General features: G+C 36.7%; 1 protein-coding gene across 1 annotated transcript in view; it reads right to left on the bottom strand.

Moving 5' to 3' along the window:
- Positions 1–12455, bottom strand: part of LOC140014616 (uncharacterized) — a 35874-nt gene extending 23419 nt beyond the window's left edge. The window contains exon 1 of the mRNA XM_072065682.1: positions 11631–12455. Coding sequence (XP_071921783.1) covers positions 11631–12455 — 825 coding nt within the window. The remainder of the gene's footprint in view (positions 1–11630) is intronic.
- Positions 12456–19438: the final 6983 nt, after the last annotated feature.

The following is a 19438-nucleotide window of genomic DNA, read 5'->3' as shown; positions in this document are numbered from 1 at the left end:
CTTTTGGAAATAAAAAAAATTTAAAGTATCATTTTTATGAGCATGAAAAAATTACCCAAGTATATCTGGAATAATCATCAATAATGACAAAGCAATACCTCTTACCACCCAAGTTAGCAATATGTATAGGATCAAACAAATCAATACGTAAAAGCTCCAATGGTCTTGAGGTAGAAACAAGTCATCTCCAAATATCACTATGCCACTAAACTTTGGCTTGAGCTTGATGAATTGCGATGGATCACAGGCCATGTGTCTTGAACATTCACTGTTTATGAACCACTTTGATTCCTTAATAATGTTCACCAAGTTCACCTACTCAAGAGTTCAAGAACAAACATTTGGTACCCAATAATTTTTGGGTCCTTGAGTGTTAGTATCATGTCTAACTATCCACATGCATATCATGTCTCTTCTCATGTTCTTTCTCACATAGCAATTGTTTTTCATGTGACCTTTTTAACAACAAAAATTACACATAACCAACGAGTTATTTGCATAAATAGGTTTAATAAATCTTACTTGTTTTCTCTTATAAACAGTAAAATTATTTGCACCAGAATTTATCTTCTTCTCATAAGTGCCAATATGAGTTTTTGATTCATTCTTTTGAAAACAGTCTTGTTTTTTATGTTGGAGCAACTCATTTAAATTATCCATTCTTTTTTTCAAATAATTTTGCTCTTTTTTGAACATTTTACAAAGTCTTGTTTTTCTATCAAGCTTATTTTGTAAATCAATCTCATTCTTATTTTTAGTTTTCACCTTCTTGTTTTCTTGAAAAAAGCGAGTATTATCCTGAAGAAGAAAACTAATTTTGTGTTTTAATTCCTTGTTTTTAGCATAAGATTCTTTCAAACTATCATGGAACTTTTTAATAAAAGATTCAAGATCATCATCACTTTCAAATTGAGGGTTAGAAGTTGTTACCTCATTATCTTCAATGGCCATAAAAGCCAATTGACCAGATTCTTCTTCCTCTTCAATTTCACCATCGGAGTTGCACTCATTCCATGTGAATTGGAAGTTGTTGAATTTTAATTTTCTTCCTTCTTTCTTCTTCTTCATTGAACACTCATCCATGTAGTGTCCAAGTTGGCCGCATTTATAGCATTTGTCACCTTATTTTTTGTTGGCCTTATGCTTTCTTTTGTTTCTTGCAATGTTGAATTGATTAGAATCTGAATTGATAGGTCCTCCTTTTGTGATTCTCCTTTTGTTGAGGATTCTCTTGAAACTTTGTGTGATGAGAGCAAGATCATTGTCATCAACATCCAAATCTTCTCCATCCAATGAAACCCAATCATCTACATCTTGAGATGCTTTTAGAGCAATGCTCCTTTTTACCTTTGCATCTTCTTCTTCTTGTACCTTAGACTTAAGTTTCAACTCATAAGAGATTAGAGAATTAATAAGAGATTCAATAGGTATAGAATTCAAATCTTTAGTCTCTTCAATAGCAGTCACCTTACTCTCCCAATCTTTGGACAAGAGATTCAAGATTTTTCTATTTTTCTCTCCCAGAAAGTATTCTTTTTCTAGCACCTCTAGATCCTTAATAAGATCATTGAATCTACAATACATTTTATCAATATTTTCATGAGATTCCATCTTAAACGACTCATATTTAGTAACTAAAATAGATTTCTTTTATTCTCTAACATTCTCACTACCTTCATGAATTTCTCTCAGCTTGTCCCAAATTTCTTTAGCTGACTTACAACCCTTGACTCTAATAGATTCATTTGAGTCTAAAGTACTATATAACACATTCATAGTTTTTGCATTTAAGGTAAGATGAATTCTATCGTCTGCAGTCAATTCATATCTTGTTTTTGGTCTAGATCTATGGGTGTTTTCATCTATTCTAGAGGCATCATATGAACCTTCATTAACAATAAACCACAATTCAATATCAATCGATTGCAAGAAGATAATCATTCTTTCTTTCCAACTCACATAATTTGACCCATTAAACATTGGAGGTCTAATTACTGATTTTCCTTCAAACAACATGGCATTATTGGTTGTCATCTTTATTTCTAAGCCGCTTGAACTTAATCTCTAGGAGATCAATTTCTAATACCAATTGTAAGGCTCGAAGACAACCTAAGAGGGGGGTGAATTGGGTTGATTATAAAACTAATCAAGTTATGGATTCTTTTTGCTCAATATGAAATTTATCCTCTTTTCTAAGTGATCACACACTGAATCAATCAATGAATGAACAATATCACTTGAGAGAAGTAGAAGATATAAGCAATTTAAAGATCACAAGATAATAATAAATAAATAAGAAGGGAAAAATTGCAAACCAATTGACTACCAAACTCCTCTTGAACTTGTAGATCAATTCAAACAAGTTTCTTCAAATTGATGAAATACAACCAATCTTGTGTACAAAGGAAGGCTCACTTCCTCCTTGCCCCAATCTCCACTTGATCAAATTAAGAAGTTTTACTATCCCTCAAGACAACCATCACAGATATACACTATTGAAGTATTCACTCACAAATGAAAAGTTTACAATGAACTTCATACCACCAAGACTACAAATCTTCCTTGAAGAGTGTTTTCTCACTAAAACTACCCTATATCTTTTGTATCTTTAGTGTGTAAAAGTTATTTAAAATTTCTGATCAAGTTTTATTTGTAGGAGACTAAGAAAGTACTTCATTAATGCTTCCAACGGATAGAAAGTAGCTGAAGAGTCAACTAGCCGTTAGTAGTATCGGACGTCCGGTACATCCGAAGCATGCGTCCGACAGCAGGCAGTGAGTTTGAAAAATCTTCTTCAATTCTATCGGACGTCCAGTGCTTGCGTCCAGAAGCAGACAATGAGTTAGAAGAAATATCTCAATTCTATCGGACGTCCGGTATTGTCTTTGTGAGCGTCCGACAGCTTTCGTCAAATTTGAAGGATCCTATTGGACGTCTGGTACTTCCGTCTGATAGCAGACAAAGAGTTTGAAGGATTCTATCGGACGTCCGATCGAGATCAATGAGTTAGGGGGAATGTCTTATTTCCTTCGGACGTCTGGTGATGGAGTTCTTCATGTGTCCGAAGTTGCGCAATGATTATCGGACGTCCGATCCTGTCTTCACAAGCGTCCGACAGCTTTCAGCAACTTTTATTTCTTTCAATTGCACTTGATCTTTGAATCTGATTTGCTTCATAACTGAAAGTATATCTTGAAGAGATATTAGTATCATCCATTTGTTTTGTAAGCATAAAAAACTAGGGACTAAGATCAACATTATTCAATAGATATATATATATATATATGGGTATAAAACTAACAATTTTGTTATCTATTTGATTTCACCATGTAAACTTGTTCAATATTTGTGGCCTTTTCTTTTTTGGTAATAATTCATTTATTGAGTTGTATAATAAGGTTATCTAATTAATGAGTTCTAACTCGAATTCTATAGTCATGCTAACAAATTGCAGTTTAAATCTAAAATTTCTACTCATTACCTTTAAGACCAACTATTGAATTACTTATCTTATAATTGTTTTAAAATTTGAAAACCTTATAATTGTTTTGAAATTTGAAAGTGCCAATTACTTACTTTTTTTGTCATACTTTTCCTTTATTTATTTTTTTTGTGCAAATTTAATTTGATATAAACACTCGACAATGTTTAGGATTCAATCTCTTCTTTGTTTTCAATTTTTGAGTAACAAGAAATGAACCTGAGTGAAAAACTAACAATTTTTTTAAAAATTCATGTATATATATCTATTTAATTTCACTTGAACAGTATGAATAGCATGTAATATATATCTATTTAATTTCTTCTAAACAGACTAATTGTATTTCTACACATGCTATTCATATTGTTCAGATAAAATTAAATAGATATATACATGAGTTTTAAAAAAAACTATCCATACACATGATCAATGAGGGATGAAAAATTCATTTTGTAAAATGTAAGGGATAGAAAAATTATTTTGTAAAATGTGAGGGACTAAAAAATTTATTTTATGAAATATGAGATATTATAGATCGAATTGTGTAAAATTTAATTTGACAAATTTATCCTTAAAAAATGATCTCATGTAAAGCACGTGATGGATTCTGACAAAAAAACTAGTTGAAAACCTAAATAGGGATCAAATTTGACCAATGTAAATTTGTAAGAGACATAAAATTACACTTTAAAAGTGAGGAATGAAAAAAATCATTTGGCAATATGTGAGGGACGTTTTGAACGATTTTTTCAAAATTATATGTCATGTGTGACGACCACACCTCCTCCTAAGGTGTACTCTAAGATTTAACGAACCGCTTGTTTGGCTCGCACTAGAGCTCATTCATATTAACCTAAGAGATAACATTAATTTAGACTAACTACTAACAATCCATCCATGCTTACATTCCCTAACCCAAACAAGAGTTATCTTAACTATGTTATTTAATATATACATCTCTCAAAATAATAAATCTGCATGACTTTACGTCAAATACAAAGGAGTCCCAAAGAAGAATTCTAAGTTTCGAACTTATATTACCAGCTTCTCCCACACCTGTCTTCCACACCTATAAGGAAAACAATTAAAGGGGTTGAACCAATACCCAGTGAGGTTCCAAGTAAACCCAACCATCCAAAAGATCATAACAATCACAACTTAACAGTAAAGCATGTCATATAACAATTATCATTCTCAAACAAGTGAAACGTTCAATATAAAAGGATATAATACTAATACAGGCCGTAGAGATGGCTCCCATCCGTTGTCAGATACAGGACTTACTCTTATTCAGTGATTCAACGTCATTTTTCCAAATAAACAGTAACCAACATTCTCCTTCCAGTGTTCGGTGATCACCTCGATGGGTAATACTCAAGCATACTAATAAACGGTACCCAAGAACTATCAACATACTCAACCGAGCCTGTTGCTTGCCCAAATAGCCGATTGTTGATAGCATTTGGACCCAAAACGGTCAAGCACAATTAACAGTAGTAGTTAAACAATTAATAGCTCCTAATAGCAGTGTGCAAAATCAAAAAATTTCGATTTACTAACTGAATTCAAATTGAATTCAAAATTTTTGAAATCAGTAATTCAAAATTTGGAACTGAAATCGGGTTTTTCGATTTGAAATTATGCGAATTTGGTTCGAATTCAATAATGGAATTTTTGTGAGGACTTGAAAAATTCGTTCATATTTTCTTAAAATTCTCTTTTTATTTTGATTAAGTTAATTTATAATTTCTTTACTACTAATTTATTTCCTTAATAGTTGTATTAAATAATAAAATCGAGAATTTACTTTTACTTTTTAAATAGTGTAAGCTAGGGTTGTGGCATATTCGTATAGTGTGATCGATTGGTGAGGTGTGTGCACTAAATTTGCTGGATAAGAGAGGGTATTAGGCAAGAGGAAGTATGTGATTAAAAAGTGCTAAGAGTAAGTCAGTGAACCATAAGTTAAAACAAAAGCACAAGAAAGTTAAGAAAGTAGGCTTCAACTGACTAGCGCCATTTGTACCGGTCGAAGACACCACTTGACCGAGACTTTCTAACCCTAATCTTCTTATTTTCCTTTCATTTATCCTTCCCTAACATTTATCCTAGGATGGCCGAAATTCTTGACCAAGGAAAATGAGAGAAAAGAAAAAAAAATAGAGGAAAAACCTTGGCTCGCCAAGTGTTGGTGATCCAAGGCTTGTTTGACCCAAAGACATTCTTCCTTCTTATCTTTCCTCTAGCCACAATTTTCCTTCATTTCTTTCTTGTCTTGGCCGAGAGTGAGGAGAGAAAAAGAGAGAAGAAAAATGTGACGGCCCCATCTCCCCCTAAGGCGTACCAAAGGGTTCGGCGGGTCGCCTGCCCAACTCTCGCCGGGACTCAGTCATACCTCAATCAAATCCGAAATAAAACCCCAAGATCAAACGAAATAATAATCCAAAACTTAAAGTGAAACTTATATACATTTCTATCTCAAAAGGGAGTACAAATATCGAATATACAAAGGTTCTCAATTCGTCATACATCCAGCCCGTGCCAAGCTCTAGAGCGAGAACCATTACAAACCAAAAAAACTAGACTAGGCTAACCTACACTGGACTCTCGTCCTGGCTCGCATCCCCTGTTAAGGAAAACAAAACTAAAGGGGTGAGCTAAAAGCTCAGTGAGGTTCTGAACACATAGGCAAACAATAAATCCAATGCATTCACTACATATCACCAATAATTCAAGATATATGTACAATATAAAACAATAAACACATTCATTAAAAGGATACGGGCTCACAGGGAGCCATTCATTCGTTCGTTCATTCGTTCTCCTGTCATTTCCCCTTATTCCTCCAATCATTTGAAAATGTATTTTTTAAAGTAAAACCCTCGTTCGTTCATTCATTTTGTTCACCCCCTTCCTGGACGTTGGCCAGGCTCCACCAGAATTCAAGGTAATATTCGAGTATATCAAATTCACCCAGGGTCACCATATCGTCCGACCGAATCCGCTTCTGGCTCGAGTCGATCGGTAACGAAGGGCAGGGCCCAGTTCAGCCAAAAGGCTTACATACATGTGCATATAATTGTTCAATCATTGAAAATTTCACAATCATTTAGGTCGAGTGCGATAAAGTACACACTCGCCTAGAAAACTCGTTTTGGCAATCATTAAGAGCAATTAACACATTACCAAACAATAACAACTAGCCATGAAGTCAAGGAAAATATAGCAACAAAGAACACTCACCTATTTAAGCAAAATAACGTCCAAAGTTTCCTTCCGGATACTGTGACGCCCCCACTTCTCCCAAGGGCGAACCCAAGGGTATCCGTGGGACGCCTGCCCAACTCTTGCCAGGACTCGGTACAATTTCCCTTCAAACTTAAGAATAACCGATCGATACTAAAAGTCGAAGATATAAAGGAAAGTCAATTCCTTAATAATCGTTCAAGTCTTACACCATAAGTTACCAAAATATCTTACATTACAAAAATATACAGCTTCCAAAAGTTGTCTAAACGAATACATTCAAAATTCTAATCAAAAGGGCCATCAAATCGACCTCTCCACAATTCCTTCCATTTTAGCTCCTGTTAAAGAAAACAAATCTAACGGGGTGAGCGAATGCTCGTGAGGCCAAGAAAACATGCAACACGCATAGTCCAAATAACAATAGTACTTACGCAAGAATGACAGCTATAATATTCAGGTGATTCACAATTTATACTAAGATACCCTCGAATAGGATACAGGAGCTCTTATGAGCTAATTTCTATTTGTTTTGTCAAAGTTCAGTCCAATACTTCCTTGTGATGACATTCCATCACCCGATTAGGTAATCAAGTCCGTAGAATTTCACTTTTTCAAGTATGATTCCGAGTCAACATGAGAGGTACCTCCCACCCGAATCGGTGTGGTACATGCTATCGCTCAGGGAATCAATTACATGTTTAGGGTTCTTGAGTCGACATGAGAGGTAACTCCCATCCGAATCGGTGTGGTACATGCTATCGCTTAGTGGTCGATGAGACATCGCTCCAATCGACTTATACTTTATTTATAGTTTTGAGTCGACATGAGAGGTACCTGCCACCCGAATCGGTGTGGTACATGCTATCGCTCCGAGAACCATTTATAGCACTGAGACGGTATGAGAGGTACCTCCTACTCAGATTGGTGTGGTACATGCTATCCGCTCAGAGCTCATGAGTTAAACATATTCATGTACAATTACCAATTATTGTTTATGGTTTTGAGTCGACATGAGAGGTACCTCCCACCCGAATCGGTGTGGTACATACTATCGCTCAGGGAACCGAGTATAGCACTGAGTCGGGATGAGAGGTACCTCCCACCCGAATCGGTGTGGTACATGCTTCCCCTCAGAGCTTACGAGTTAAACATGTCTATGAACAGTTACCGATCATGTGTATCCATGTAACAAGTAACGCATAATTAAAGGAAAGAGAGAACGAGGGTGTCCCCGCGTATATACACATAAGTCGAGGAGGCTCACTCCACTCGACATCACAACACAAATATGGTTGGCAATAACAACACTTCACTTAATTCCTATAACAATTCATTTCACACAATTCGAAAATCAATTCACATAGCACATTTTAACTGTAGCATTCCCCAAAGGAGAACGAGCGCGATAAAATACACACTCATCTCAACAAATTTACGTATCATGTATAACACTTGTACAATTCACATTTCAATTACATAAGTATTTAACATGCACTTGACACTCACCAAGTAAACAAGAAGAAACGGCACTCGAAGTTCAAGCGTCCACCGTGGGATCCTCTTGAAGTTCCTCTTGTGTGCCTGAGCAATTAATAAGGATTTATCACTCAAAACCCCCAATTATTACAAAGATTGTACTTAATGCATAATCTAAGAAAATCCCAAAGAAAACGAATCCCAACCACTCGTAAATCGGGGTTGAAAGATGGGATTTTAATGCACAAAAGCAATTGAGATTTCATCTTGGAAATCAAGTTTAATACATTCAAGTAACATCAAAGGAATAAGGAGAATTCAAAAATCTCTATTTCCTTAAGATTCGGAAATTTAAGTTTTGGTACGAGATCTTTGAAAAACCGTATCTCATTCTTTACAAGTCCAAAATTGGAAAACTTGGTACCGTTGGAAACCTCTTCCAAAGTACTAAAAGTTCCTAGAATACACTTCTCTAAGATTCCAAATGGAAAACATTCAAAATGAGCTCAAAGTCGCTCTTTTGGTTCATAAGGCAGATTTAAGTTGGTTTTTGGCCAACTTTGAAAATTGAGCAAAATTCACTTGATTGGAACTAGCCTTTGAAATTTGTAACTCCAGTAGTGTTGTAATCCAAGTTTACAACAAAACAAGTGGAACGAGAAACGGAGTTTTGAGTACCAAGATATAGTAGCTCAAAGTTACCCAAATTTCCTTGTTAAACAAGGGTTTTCCAAAATCAAGTCTTGAACTTTGGAAATTTATTTGAGCCATGAAACGGTCTCGGAATAACACCAAAATTAGCAGTATAATACCACCATATAAGGGTTGTCCCTCTACAAAATTCCATGGAAAAATACCTTCGGGAAGATAGTCAACCAAACATCCAAAGTTTCGAAAAATCCTAAGGCAGAACTGCCTTGAGTTTTTTGTTTTCCCTTCCAAACATTTGACCAGGGAAAATCCTTCAAACATGATTCATTTGTATAGGAAAAGCCTAAGGAACATTCGTGGTACATTTGGTAAGTGTTTTAACTCCAAGAAATTCAATTGGAAAGTCCACAACAAGCCTAGCATCAATTTTGCCCAAAATTTAGGGTTTTCAAGAACAGGGCAGGTTTCGTATTTTGATCAGAAATCACTCAATTCAACTTGGAATTAAGCATGGTTGATGGTGTTAGAAAATAAATTCATAAAACTATAATTTCACAGAAGAAATTGTTTTGAAATTCAGCACACAACTAGCTCAAATTCGAGCCTCAAGTTGTAGCTTCTGAACATCGTTCCAGGAAAACAGAGAAACAGGACAGACATCTTTAAATGGTTGGTACGGAATACTCGGGAGGAATTAGGGGTTGCATTTTATACCGTTGGAAAGTTGGGGATGTCTAGTTTCAAATACCACCGACAGCACTTGATTTTGACGTCGGAGTACAAAGATATGGACGAAACACGAAGGCTGTCTGAGCATTACGGGAAACATTTTCCAGGTTTACTAGCTTTGCAAGATTAATCCATTTGACCAACCAAACCTCAATATTTTTCGGTGAAACTTTATACACCATCTATACAACATATAAAAATCATATACAAGCCATCAAACCTTCATAATTTCGCAAAAAAAAGCACGATCAAAACAGGGGTAGAATTGGAAATTTTTTCAGCCATGCATTCCTTGAGGTTTTTACTTGCTATGCACCATTAATCCACCAATTTGAACACTAAACTAACATTAAATCCATCATCAATCATCACAACAGCCATCAACCAAGAGTGGGAGTTCATAGAGCCCACATTCAAAATTTTCCAACAATAACAAGCCACCCACATGAATACAAGAGCTTAAAGGTGTACTAGAACTTCCATAAATCAAAACTAGAAGGTTTGATCATTACTTACTTTGGTTGATGAGCTAAGCAGAAATTTCGGCCCTCTCTTGGTCCAAGAAAACCGTGGAAAGCTCCCTTCTTTTGTAGCTAAATGAACTCTATAAGTGTTAAGCTAAGTATGGTTAAATTTTGGTGGCATTTGGTTGTGTTTTTGTTGAAGAAATGAGGATGAAAAATGAAGAACTTGGGTATTGTTTCTGCAGCTTGATGGTCGGCTATTCTTGTGAGGAAGAGAGAGAGAGTTGATAAAAAATGTAGCTTCCTTGGGAAGCTTCAAGGTGTGGCCCAAGTTGGTGCAAAAGTCAACTCTCCTCCGCGTGTATACGCACGCGTTTTGGGCTCGATTCCTCTCGAGTTTATTTCACTAGTGCACTAAATCTCCAATACACTTATATTCATACAAATTTTATTCACTCTTAATTGCCCCAAAATAATGGTTTAAAATCCCTCAATTAATCGCGCGCGTGAAAATGCGTATTTCCAATTTATGCGCGATAGAGTGAAACCTTCGAAAAATTCTTTTAACGATCGTACCACTAACTATCACTTAAGTACTTAAACCTAAAATTACCTATTTTAGGACCATTGTATATGTCTCCAATTTTCCGAGCTTATTGTACTCCCAATTGGCTAAAATTTTCAACACGTTTTCACTATGCTCAATAATCGAGCTTCCAAAAATTAATTTTTGAAACGAGTCACTTTAAAATTATAATGAAGTCATAATTCCATGTATTTAAGTCTAATAAGGTTAGAAAATATTATTCGGGGCAAATATCCAAATAAATAATTAAATGAGCCAAAAATAGGGGTTTAAAAATCGAAAAATTTGCGGGTCCTCACATCCTTCCCCCCTTAAAAGAATTTCGTTCTCGAAATTCATACCTTGATTTATAAATAGCCTTAAATACTTTCTCCTCCCGTGTCCAATTTTCATCACTCTTAATCTTCCCATTCAAAACTCATACTTGTTAAACTTAACTATTCTCGGGTGCCATTCATGATCTTATTACAGGTCTAGAGACGTGGAGCAATAAAGTACATATACGTATAAACCGTAAAATCAATTAAAAGCAAGGTAAATTTTCATATGCCATAAAAGATCATAATAATTACACTAAGTTATAATAAGTTCATCAAATCATTTCAAAAGAAAGGGGAAACAACAAGATCAAAATGTGTTAAGTCGCAATATACAACAAAAGGATGTCATCCCCTATACCAAAAAAATTACAACCTCTAAAAGTGCCAGTCTATGCTAGGGTAAAACCACAAACCCTATTTGTTGAGTAGAGTTAGATTCACCCCTACTCGTAGAATTTGGATCCCTCTTACAATCATCGGCATTAATTATTCCTTCCGGCACTCGATTGATTTACAGTGGATTTAGTAGGTTGTTGAGAATTTCCTTCTCCCTTAGAAGCTTTAGGGCAATTCGAAAGCTTATGCTCGGTACTACCGCACCTCAGACATTTTCCTTGTTTTCTCCAGCACTCGGCCTCCGTGTGGTTAATCTTGCCACAGTATGCACAAGTTACATGAGGAGTCACGGCTTGACTAGTTTGGGATTTTCCCTTTTGTTGACCTCGCCTACTCTGATTTCCTTTTGGCGGGGCTTCGCTTGATGGAGTTTCTCCGGTTTTGTCATGCATCCTCACTTCTCCAGACCCTTTTCCCATATCAAGGGGTTGGGTAGACTTCTCGGACGATTTAGGGGTATCGCTCGAGTTACCCCTCTTTCTAGCATGAAAAACTTTAGATTGAAACTTAGCATTCTCTACCCTCTGCGCCTTATCTAAGGCATCCGTAAAAGTGGCAATCTGGGCAGCTGCTAGGGATTCTTGGATTTCTACATTTAACCCCTGAATAAACCTCCTTACCCGTTTCCGTTCGGTGACTACAAGCTCAGGTGCAAATTTGAAAAGTTTGGTGAACCGCTCCTCATACTCGGCCACATTTAATAATCCTTGCTTCAACTTAATAAAGTCGTCCTCCCTCTTTTCTTGTATAATTGGCGGGAGGAACTTGATATTAAATTCCCTCTCAAAGTTTACCCAAGTCCAAGGGGTTTGTTCTCTTTCCCACTTTGCACTAACAACATTCCACCATGAGCGTGCTCTCTCAAATTGGAAAATGACAAAATTCACTTGCCTTTCCTCGGTATAATCTAAAGCAGCAAAAATATCAACCATCCTTTCAAACCAATTTTCCCCTACCTCGGGATCAGACCCTCCATGAAACTTAGGTGAAGCGAACTTCAAGAATCGCTCTAGGGCTCTATCCTCACCCCTCTCTTGGTTTCCAGGTTGGTTGACTGGTTCAGGTCCTTGGCGCTCAGCTAAGCGCTCAAGGATATCAGTCATGCGGTTAATGGCCGTTGCCACTTGGTTACCCTATTCGTTTCTAGGGTTTTGGTTTGGTCCAATCGCAGATCTCTCACCTCTCTCGAGAGTGCTGGGTTTCCGAAACCCACGCCCACACCCCCATCCTCGCCCTCGCCGATCCATTTTGCAAGGTTCTAAACGCATAGTAAAAGTGAAAAGTATAAACGCATGAATTGAAAAACATGTACACATTGCAAGAGCACTTTAAATCACGGCATAGATATTTGCATAAGCCAGAAGTCATGTCACATGTCAATGTGCATACAACTAGCTAACAGTATTATCAAATACAGATTATAGGCAACTAAGGGCCGCAAATACAAGAGTACATGCAGGCAAAATACAAAAGACCTCACGGCATGCGTTACCCCTACTATCATAGGCGGAATTAAAAGGAGAAAAATCATAAGCCTAGTTAGGGCAAAACTAAAAGAAACCACGATACCAAATCACATCATTTTAGTAATTGAAAATTCTAAATTCCATTCAAAAGCCTAAGCTATTTTCTAAATTCTTAGCCTCCTCACTAGATTCAAGGTGAAAGTTCTTATACAAGTTAGGGTAATAAGTCAAACCAAATGGAATGCAAAAGATGTCTCATTTTCAAGTCCAAAGTGGAGTCCAAAATTGTTCAAATGGTTCAACTTTTCCTTCGGAAAGTTTGGCAAGCAAAATAATAGAGGAATCAAGGTTCCTAACCCACAAACTCACCAAATGGTTATTTAATTTTCCTAATCTGGACTCACCTCCAACCTAACTTGAAGAGTAAAGTCTTATAGTATTTTGTGAGCAAAATGGTGCTACAACCTCAAACACCAAAATCACATTGCACGTAATACACAATCAAATCCCACAGTCCGGCATCCTAAACTTTTAAGCCTAGGATACTCTACAAAAATCTAAAGCCTAAGCTCTGATACCAACTGTGACGCCCCCACTTCTCCCAAGGGCGAACCCAAGGGTATCCGCGGGACGCCTGCCCAACTCTCGCCAGGACTCGGTACAATTTCCCTTCAAACTTAAGAATAACCGATTGATACTAAAAGTCGAAGATATAAAGGAAAGTCAATTCCTAAATAATCGTTCAAGTCTTACACCATAAGTTACCAAAATATCTTACATTACTAAAATATACAGCTTCCAAAAGTTGTCTAAACGAATACATTCAAAATTCTAATCAAAAGGGCCATCAAATCGACCTCTCCACAATTCCTTCCATTTCAGCTCCTGTTAAAGAAAACAAATCTAACGGGGTAAGCGAATGCTCGTGAGGCCAAAAAAACATGCAACACGCGTAGTCCAAATAACAAGAGCACTTACGCAAGAATAGGATACAGGAGCTCTTATGGGCTAATTTCTATTTGTTTTGTCAAAGTTCAATCCAATACTTCCTTGTGATGACATTCCATCACCCGATTAGGTAATCAAGTCCGTAGAATTTCACTTTTTCAAGTATGGTTCTGAGTCGACATGAGAGGTACCTCCCACCCGAATCGGTGTGGTACATGCTATCGCTCAGGGAATCAATTACACGTTTAGGGTTCTTGAGTCGACATGAGAGGTACCTCCCACCCGAATCGGTGTGGTACATGCTATCACTCAGGGAATCGATTACACGTTTAGGGTTCTTGAGTCGACATGAGAGGTACCTCCCACCCGAATCGGTGTGGTACATGCTATCGCTCAGTGGTCGATGAGACATCGCTCCAATCGACTTATACTTTATTTATAGTTTTGAGTCGACATGAGAGGTACCTCCCACCCGAATCGGTGTGGTACATGCTATCGCTCCGAGAACCAATTATAGCACTGAGACGGTATGAGAGGCACCTCCCACCCAGATTGGTGTGGTATATGCTATCCGCTCAGAGCTCATGAGTTAAACATATTCATGTACAATTACCAATTATTGTTATGGTTTTGAGTCGACATGAGAGGTACTGTGAGAACCCCAAAAATATATATAAGCCTGTGCATATTTCATTTGCATTTCTTTTAATTCTTTAATAAATTTCTAGCATTATTTTTACTTGTTCGCAATTAAGTACATAAAAATAGGTTTATGTGAAAAATAATATAATGTTCCTACGTTATGAAATTTCTTGGTTTTGCTAGATTAAATTAATATCTTTAGAGTTAGATTAAATTTTTTCGCCTTAACATAAAATGTTAGAATACTTAAATTCCATTATGCTAAATTAATGATACTTGAGCCGATTAATCTTATTACTTTAAAATAAATTACTCAAGACTCAATGATTAATTCCAAATAGTTGCTAGCATTATAGGTTAAAAAGGAAAGTTTTCACAATAAGTGCGTAAAAATAATTTTTGTGCAAACTGACACACTGGTATTAAATTATTATTTCACTTTATTCTATATTACTAAATCGATAAATATTCGATAAAAATGGTTTAGGTATACTAGTGTATAATTAGGCGTTCAAATCACACTTGGGGATAATTTTTGGGATTAAGTTAGAATTGAGAAATTAAGTTGAGGTTAGGAAGCAAAGTGAAAAGACTAAAATGCCCTTGCAATCACAACATTTCCATGCAAACCAAACAAACCCTCTGACAGCAATTTCAATCACCGCAACTATCGGCCAATCACATTTTCGCCAATTCGATACGCAACCTATTCGTACACTCAATCCCTTCTACTAAACCGCGGCACCATATACCTTTCTCTCCATTTCAGATCTCAAAACCACCATTTCATTTTTCCTCTGCACAAACTCCTCGCAAACCATTTCCTCTTCCTTCTTAATACCAAGATACCGCCACACTTCACCATTTCATCTCTGACTCACCACAACACCTCTCCAGCCGCAACTCAAGAACCAGGACCAGCCGACCTGCGCTTGAAGCCGAGAGGAAGGAAAGAAAATTCTGGAATTTTCGTGTGTGAGCTTAGCTGGTATTTGAGGTAATTTCTGGACTAATTAGGTTGATTACTAGTAGAGAAAGCTATATCAGAGCTTGCATGTATGGATTGTTCAGTCGGTTGATGAAATCAAGCCATTAGAAAATTTCTGTTTTGGCTAAATGGTTCTGCCGAGGAGCTGGCTTGGAATTGTAGCTTCATCTCTGATTCCCTACGACAATCTGAGCGTAATTAAGTGTTTAACTAATCATAAACAGGAAAATTAAGTCATCTAGTAACATGCATGTGATGTTAGGCATCCGGATGAGGGTATTAGAAAAGAAGAAAATTGATGTGTCAAAGGTTGAGACTGCCGAGAGCTTAGCTTGATTATTGCAGCCTTATTTGGTCTAATGTTGTTGTTTGAGCTTATAACCATAATTAGATAGTTAATAACAAGTTAATTAGGCTCTGCATGTAGTTAATTAATTAGTTTAAACCAGAAAAATAAAATCAAAATAAAACCTGCCACATGCATGTTCATCCGAGCCAAGCTGGAATAATTTTTTGGAAATTTTGGTGTTGATGGCTGTGATTTGAACTCGATTTCTGAATTGGAAATGTTTATTTTCTAGCTAAGTAATTGCATGAGGAAGTTGAGAGTTTAAAAGCATGTTTTAACCAAGAAAATAAAATGAAAACAGAAAGTTTCTTCATGCATGTTCATCCGTGACTGGTTGGACAGATTTCTGGATTTTTGCTGGATGATTTTAGGGGCTGTGTGAATCCGGTTTTGAAGTAGAAATCTTTAATGGCTAGCTAAGTGTTTAAATGCTGAATTTGAGTACCTAACACCATGTTTAAACCGAGGGAAAATTTGATCTAAAGTATATTAGTTGCTGGAATTTCTTTTGTGATAGCCTAAGGTTGAGTTGGAATCTCAGCTTGGTTTTTAAATGTTTCCTTGAAACATGATGGATGGAAATGCCTGGAATATGTTGTCTTGGAGTTCTATAAGAAATGTATGGATGGTTGAATAAAAACATTTTGGTGTTAAAAGAGAAAAAGGAGTTTTTCACAAGTGAAAAATGAAATTTCAGATTTTCGGATGTCCCTGACCAGTCTCAGTAAAATGTTTATATCTTGGTGTAGGAAAATCCATTTAAGGTGCCGTCAGTGGCATTTGAAACTAGAATCATAGACCTTTGTTCTGTAGAAATTTCATATTTTTCCTCCATGTGTACTGCTGTCTGTGAATCCTCAAAGTAGACTGTTCTGTATTAATGTCCTGTTTCTTCGTTAAACTGAATTTTGACTTGGATCGAGCCTTTAGCTTATTTGTGGTTTGAATCCTTGATTGAATTGTGGTTGGAAGTGTTTGATGGTTGTCAAGGGCTAATGATTGATGAAGCCCTTGGCCATTTGAATGATTTTATAAATGTTAAAGGGTGATGACATTTGATTGCTGGAATTTCTTGGAGGCCTTACCTTCATTTTGTTTTAGTTAAGATGTAATATGAGCTTGTCCAAAACCAAGTGCTAATGATTGACGAAGCCTTGGTCATTTATTTATTCTTGATTTGATATGAATCTATTGAAACCTAGGGCTAATGATTGACGGAGCCCTAGTGAGATTTCTATTTGAAATGTGAGTTGGTTATATTGACAAATCTGAAATATTATGTAAATTGGAATCGTAAGGAATCCATTTTGGGTCCTGTGATCTTGAGAAAGTTTTAAACAAGCATTTTAAATGTAACTTCACTCTAGTATGGTGCGATAAAACTCAGTATCTAGTGTTTTGCTTAAAATTTTCCAAACCGACAATTTTCCTTTAGCTCAAAATAGCCCTGATGGTTATAGAAAATAATTTCTCTAGCTTTGAAGTTAAGAGGTTTGTCGACTTATTTCAAGAAAATAATACCAGTTACCCTTTTATAAGGAAAAAAATATCTCAGGAAAACTATAAGAAACATTTCTACTACTTTTGTCAAGCTTCAACTTAAGTAGATTCTTGAATTTACTATGGGAAGTAAACTAGTAATATATTAGATAAACCTCGATTTGTATAAGCTTAAAAACTGAATAGAAACTTATAGTTTCAAAATTTTGGTATTCTAGGATATTGCGAGGACGCGGAATTTGATTCCCAATTTGACATCTGAACTTCACTCTTGGTGAGTGTTCCTACTTGTTATATGATTACTTGGTTAAAGTGCTTTCTTGACTCAATAAGTGATAATTTGCAAAACTAGTTTTTGATCCATCGAAGTGAGCAGTGTGTACTTTATCGCACTAGCCGTTCGAGTGGTGACTTGCGTGAATCATTTTCTCGTGAATCCATGAATCTAAATGTAGTTGCGTCGTTGGGTGAATCCCTCGACTTCTGAATCCAACTACCATGTATCTAAATATAGTTACGTCGTTGGGTGAATCTCTCGACGCATGAATCTAACTACAATAACGTCGTTGGGTGAGCCCCTCGACCAATCATCTACGGGTATATCTCGAGTATACTGCGTCCTTAGTCGGTGTGCGGGCCCGGGACAGGGGTAAGAATGGTGACGGGTTAGGATTAAAATGAGTGGATCTACATGGACTATAAGTAGTGAGAGTTGACGGAGGGTCAACTACGATGAATGGTGATCAAGCGAGGAAAATGGCTCCTGAGAGCCCCTGTATCCTACCTTGTGCTGTTATACGCTTTCCTAACTGTTCAATTTGGTTAAGTTATTTCTCGCTGTTTGATTTACGTGACTGCATGTTTTTGGGGCACCACTGAGCTTTAGCTCACCCCACGTTTATTTGTTTTCCTTGACAGGTTCTGGAAATTGAAAGCTTTGAAACTTATCCATGTTTCGTTTTGGGATGTATTTGTATACTATGACTATTTGTGTGGGCTGTAGTGTGTTAAATTTGGATAATGTACTTTTATTTTGGATTGCCACTTGAAGCTGGAAAATGTGTAAAACTTAATTTGGATGCTTGGCTTGATTGTTGTATTTTGTTGTATGAATTTTTTCTTAGTTGGGACGGTACGATTCTATTCCGCAGTTCGCAACGCGTGAAATGTTTAGGAGCCGTCGTTTGGCTATTTTAAATCACTGCTATCTCTGAAGTTAATGTGGTTTTAGTGACGGTCTTCTTCGGAGGAATTGTTTTGTAAAAGATTAGGTTATTCTTCGAAAGGTTTTGGGTTAGAATGCTTGCGTGAGTCCTGGCGAGAGCTGGGCAGACGGCCCGCCAACCCTTTGGTTCGCCTTAGGGGGAAGTGGGGTCGCCACAGGTACCTCCCACTCGAATCGATGTGGTACATACTATCGCTCAGGGAACCGAGTATAGCACTGAGCCGGGATGAGAGGTACCTCCCACCCGAATCGGTGTGGTACATGCTTCCCCTCAGAGCATACGAGTTAAACATGTCTATGAACAGTTACCGATCATGTGTATCCATGTAACAAGTATCTCATAATTAAAGGAAAGAGAGAACGAGGGTGTCCCCACGTATATACACATAAGTCGAGGAGGCTCACTCCACTCGACATCACAACACAAATATGGTTGGCAATAACAACATTTCACTTAATTCCTATAACAATTCATTTCACACAATTTGAATATCAATTCACATAGCACATTTTAACTGTAGCATTCCCCAAAGAAGAACGAGTGCGATAAAATACACACTCGTCTCAACAAGTTTACGTATCATGTATAACACTTGTACAATTCACATTTCAATTACATAAGTATTTAACATGCACTTGACACTCACCAAGTAAACAAGAAGAAACGGCACTCGAAGTTCAAGCGTCCACCGTGGGATCCTCTTGAAGTTCCTCTTGTGTGCCTGAGCAATTAATAAGGATTTATCAGTCAAAACCCCCAATTATTACAAAGATTGTACTTAATGCACAATCTAATAAAATCTCAAAGAAAACGAATCCCAACCACTCATAAATCGGGGTTCAAAGATGGGATTTTAATGCACAAAAGCAATTGAGGTTTCATCTTGGAAATCAAGTTTAATACGTTCAAGTAACATCAAAGGAATAAGGAGAATTCAAAAATCTCTATTTCCTTAAGACTCGGAAAT

The sequence above is a fragment of the Coffea arabica genome, chromosome 9e, assembly GCF_036785885.1.
Source record: "Coffea arabica cultivar ET-39 chromosome 9e, Coffea Arabica ET-39 HiFi, whole genome shotgun sequence".
NCBI lineage: Eukaryota > Viridiplantae > Streptophyta > Magnoliopsida > Gentianales > Rubiaceae > Coffea > Coffea arabica.
Note: the sequence above shows the minus strand (reverse complement) of the source record. Positions and strands in the feature narration are given on the sequence as shown.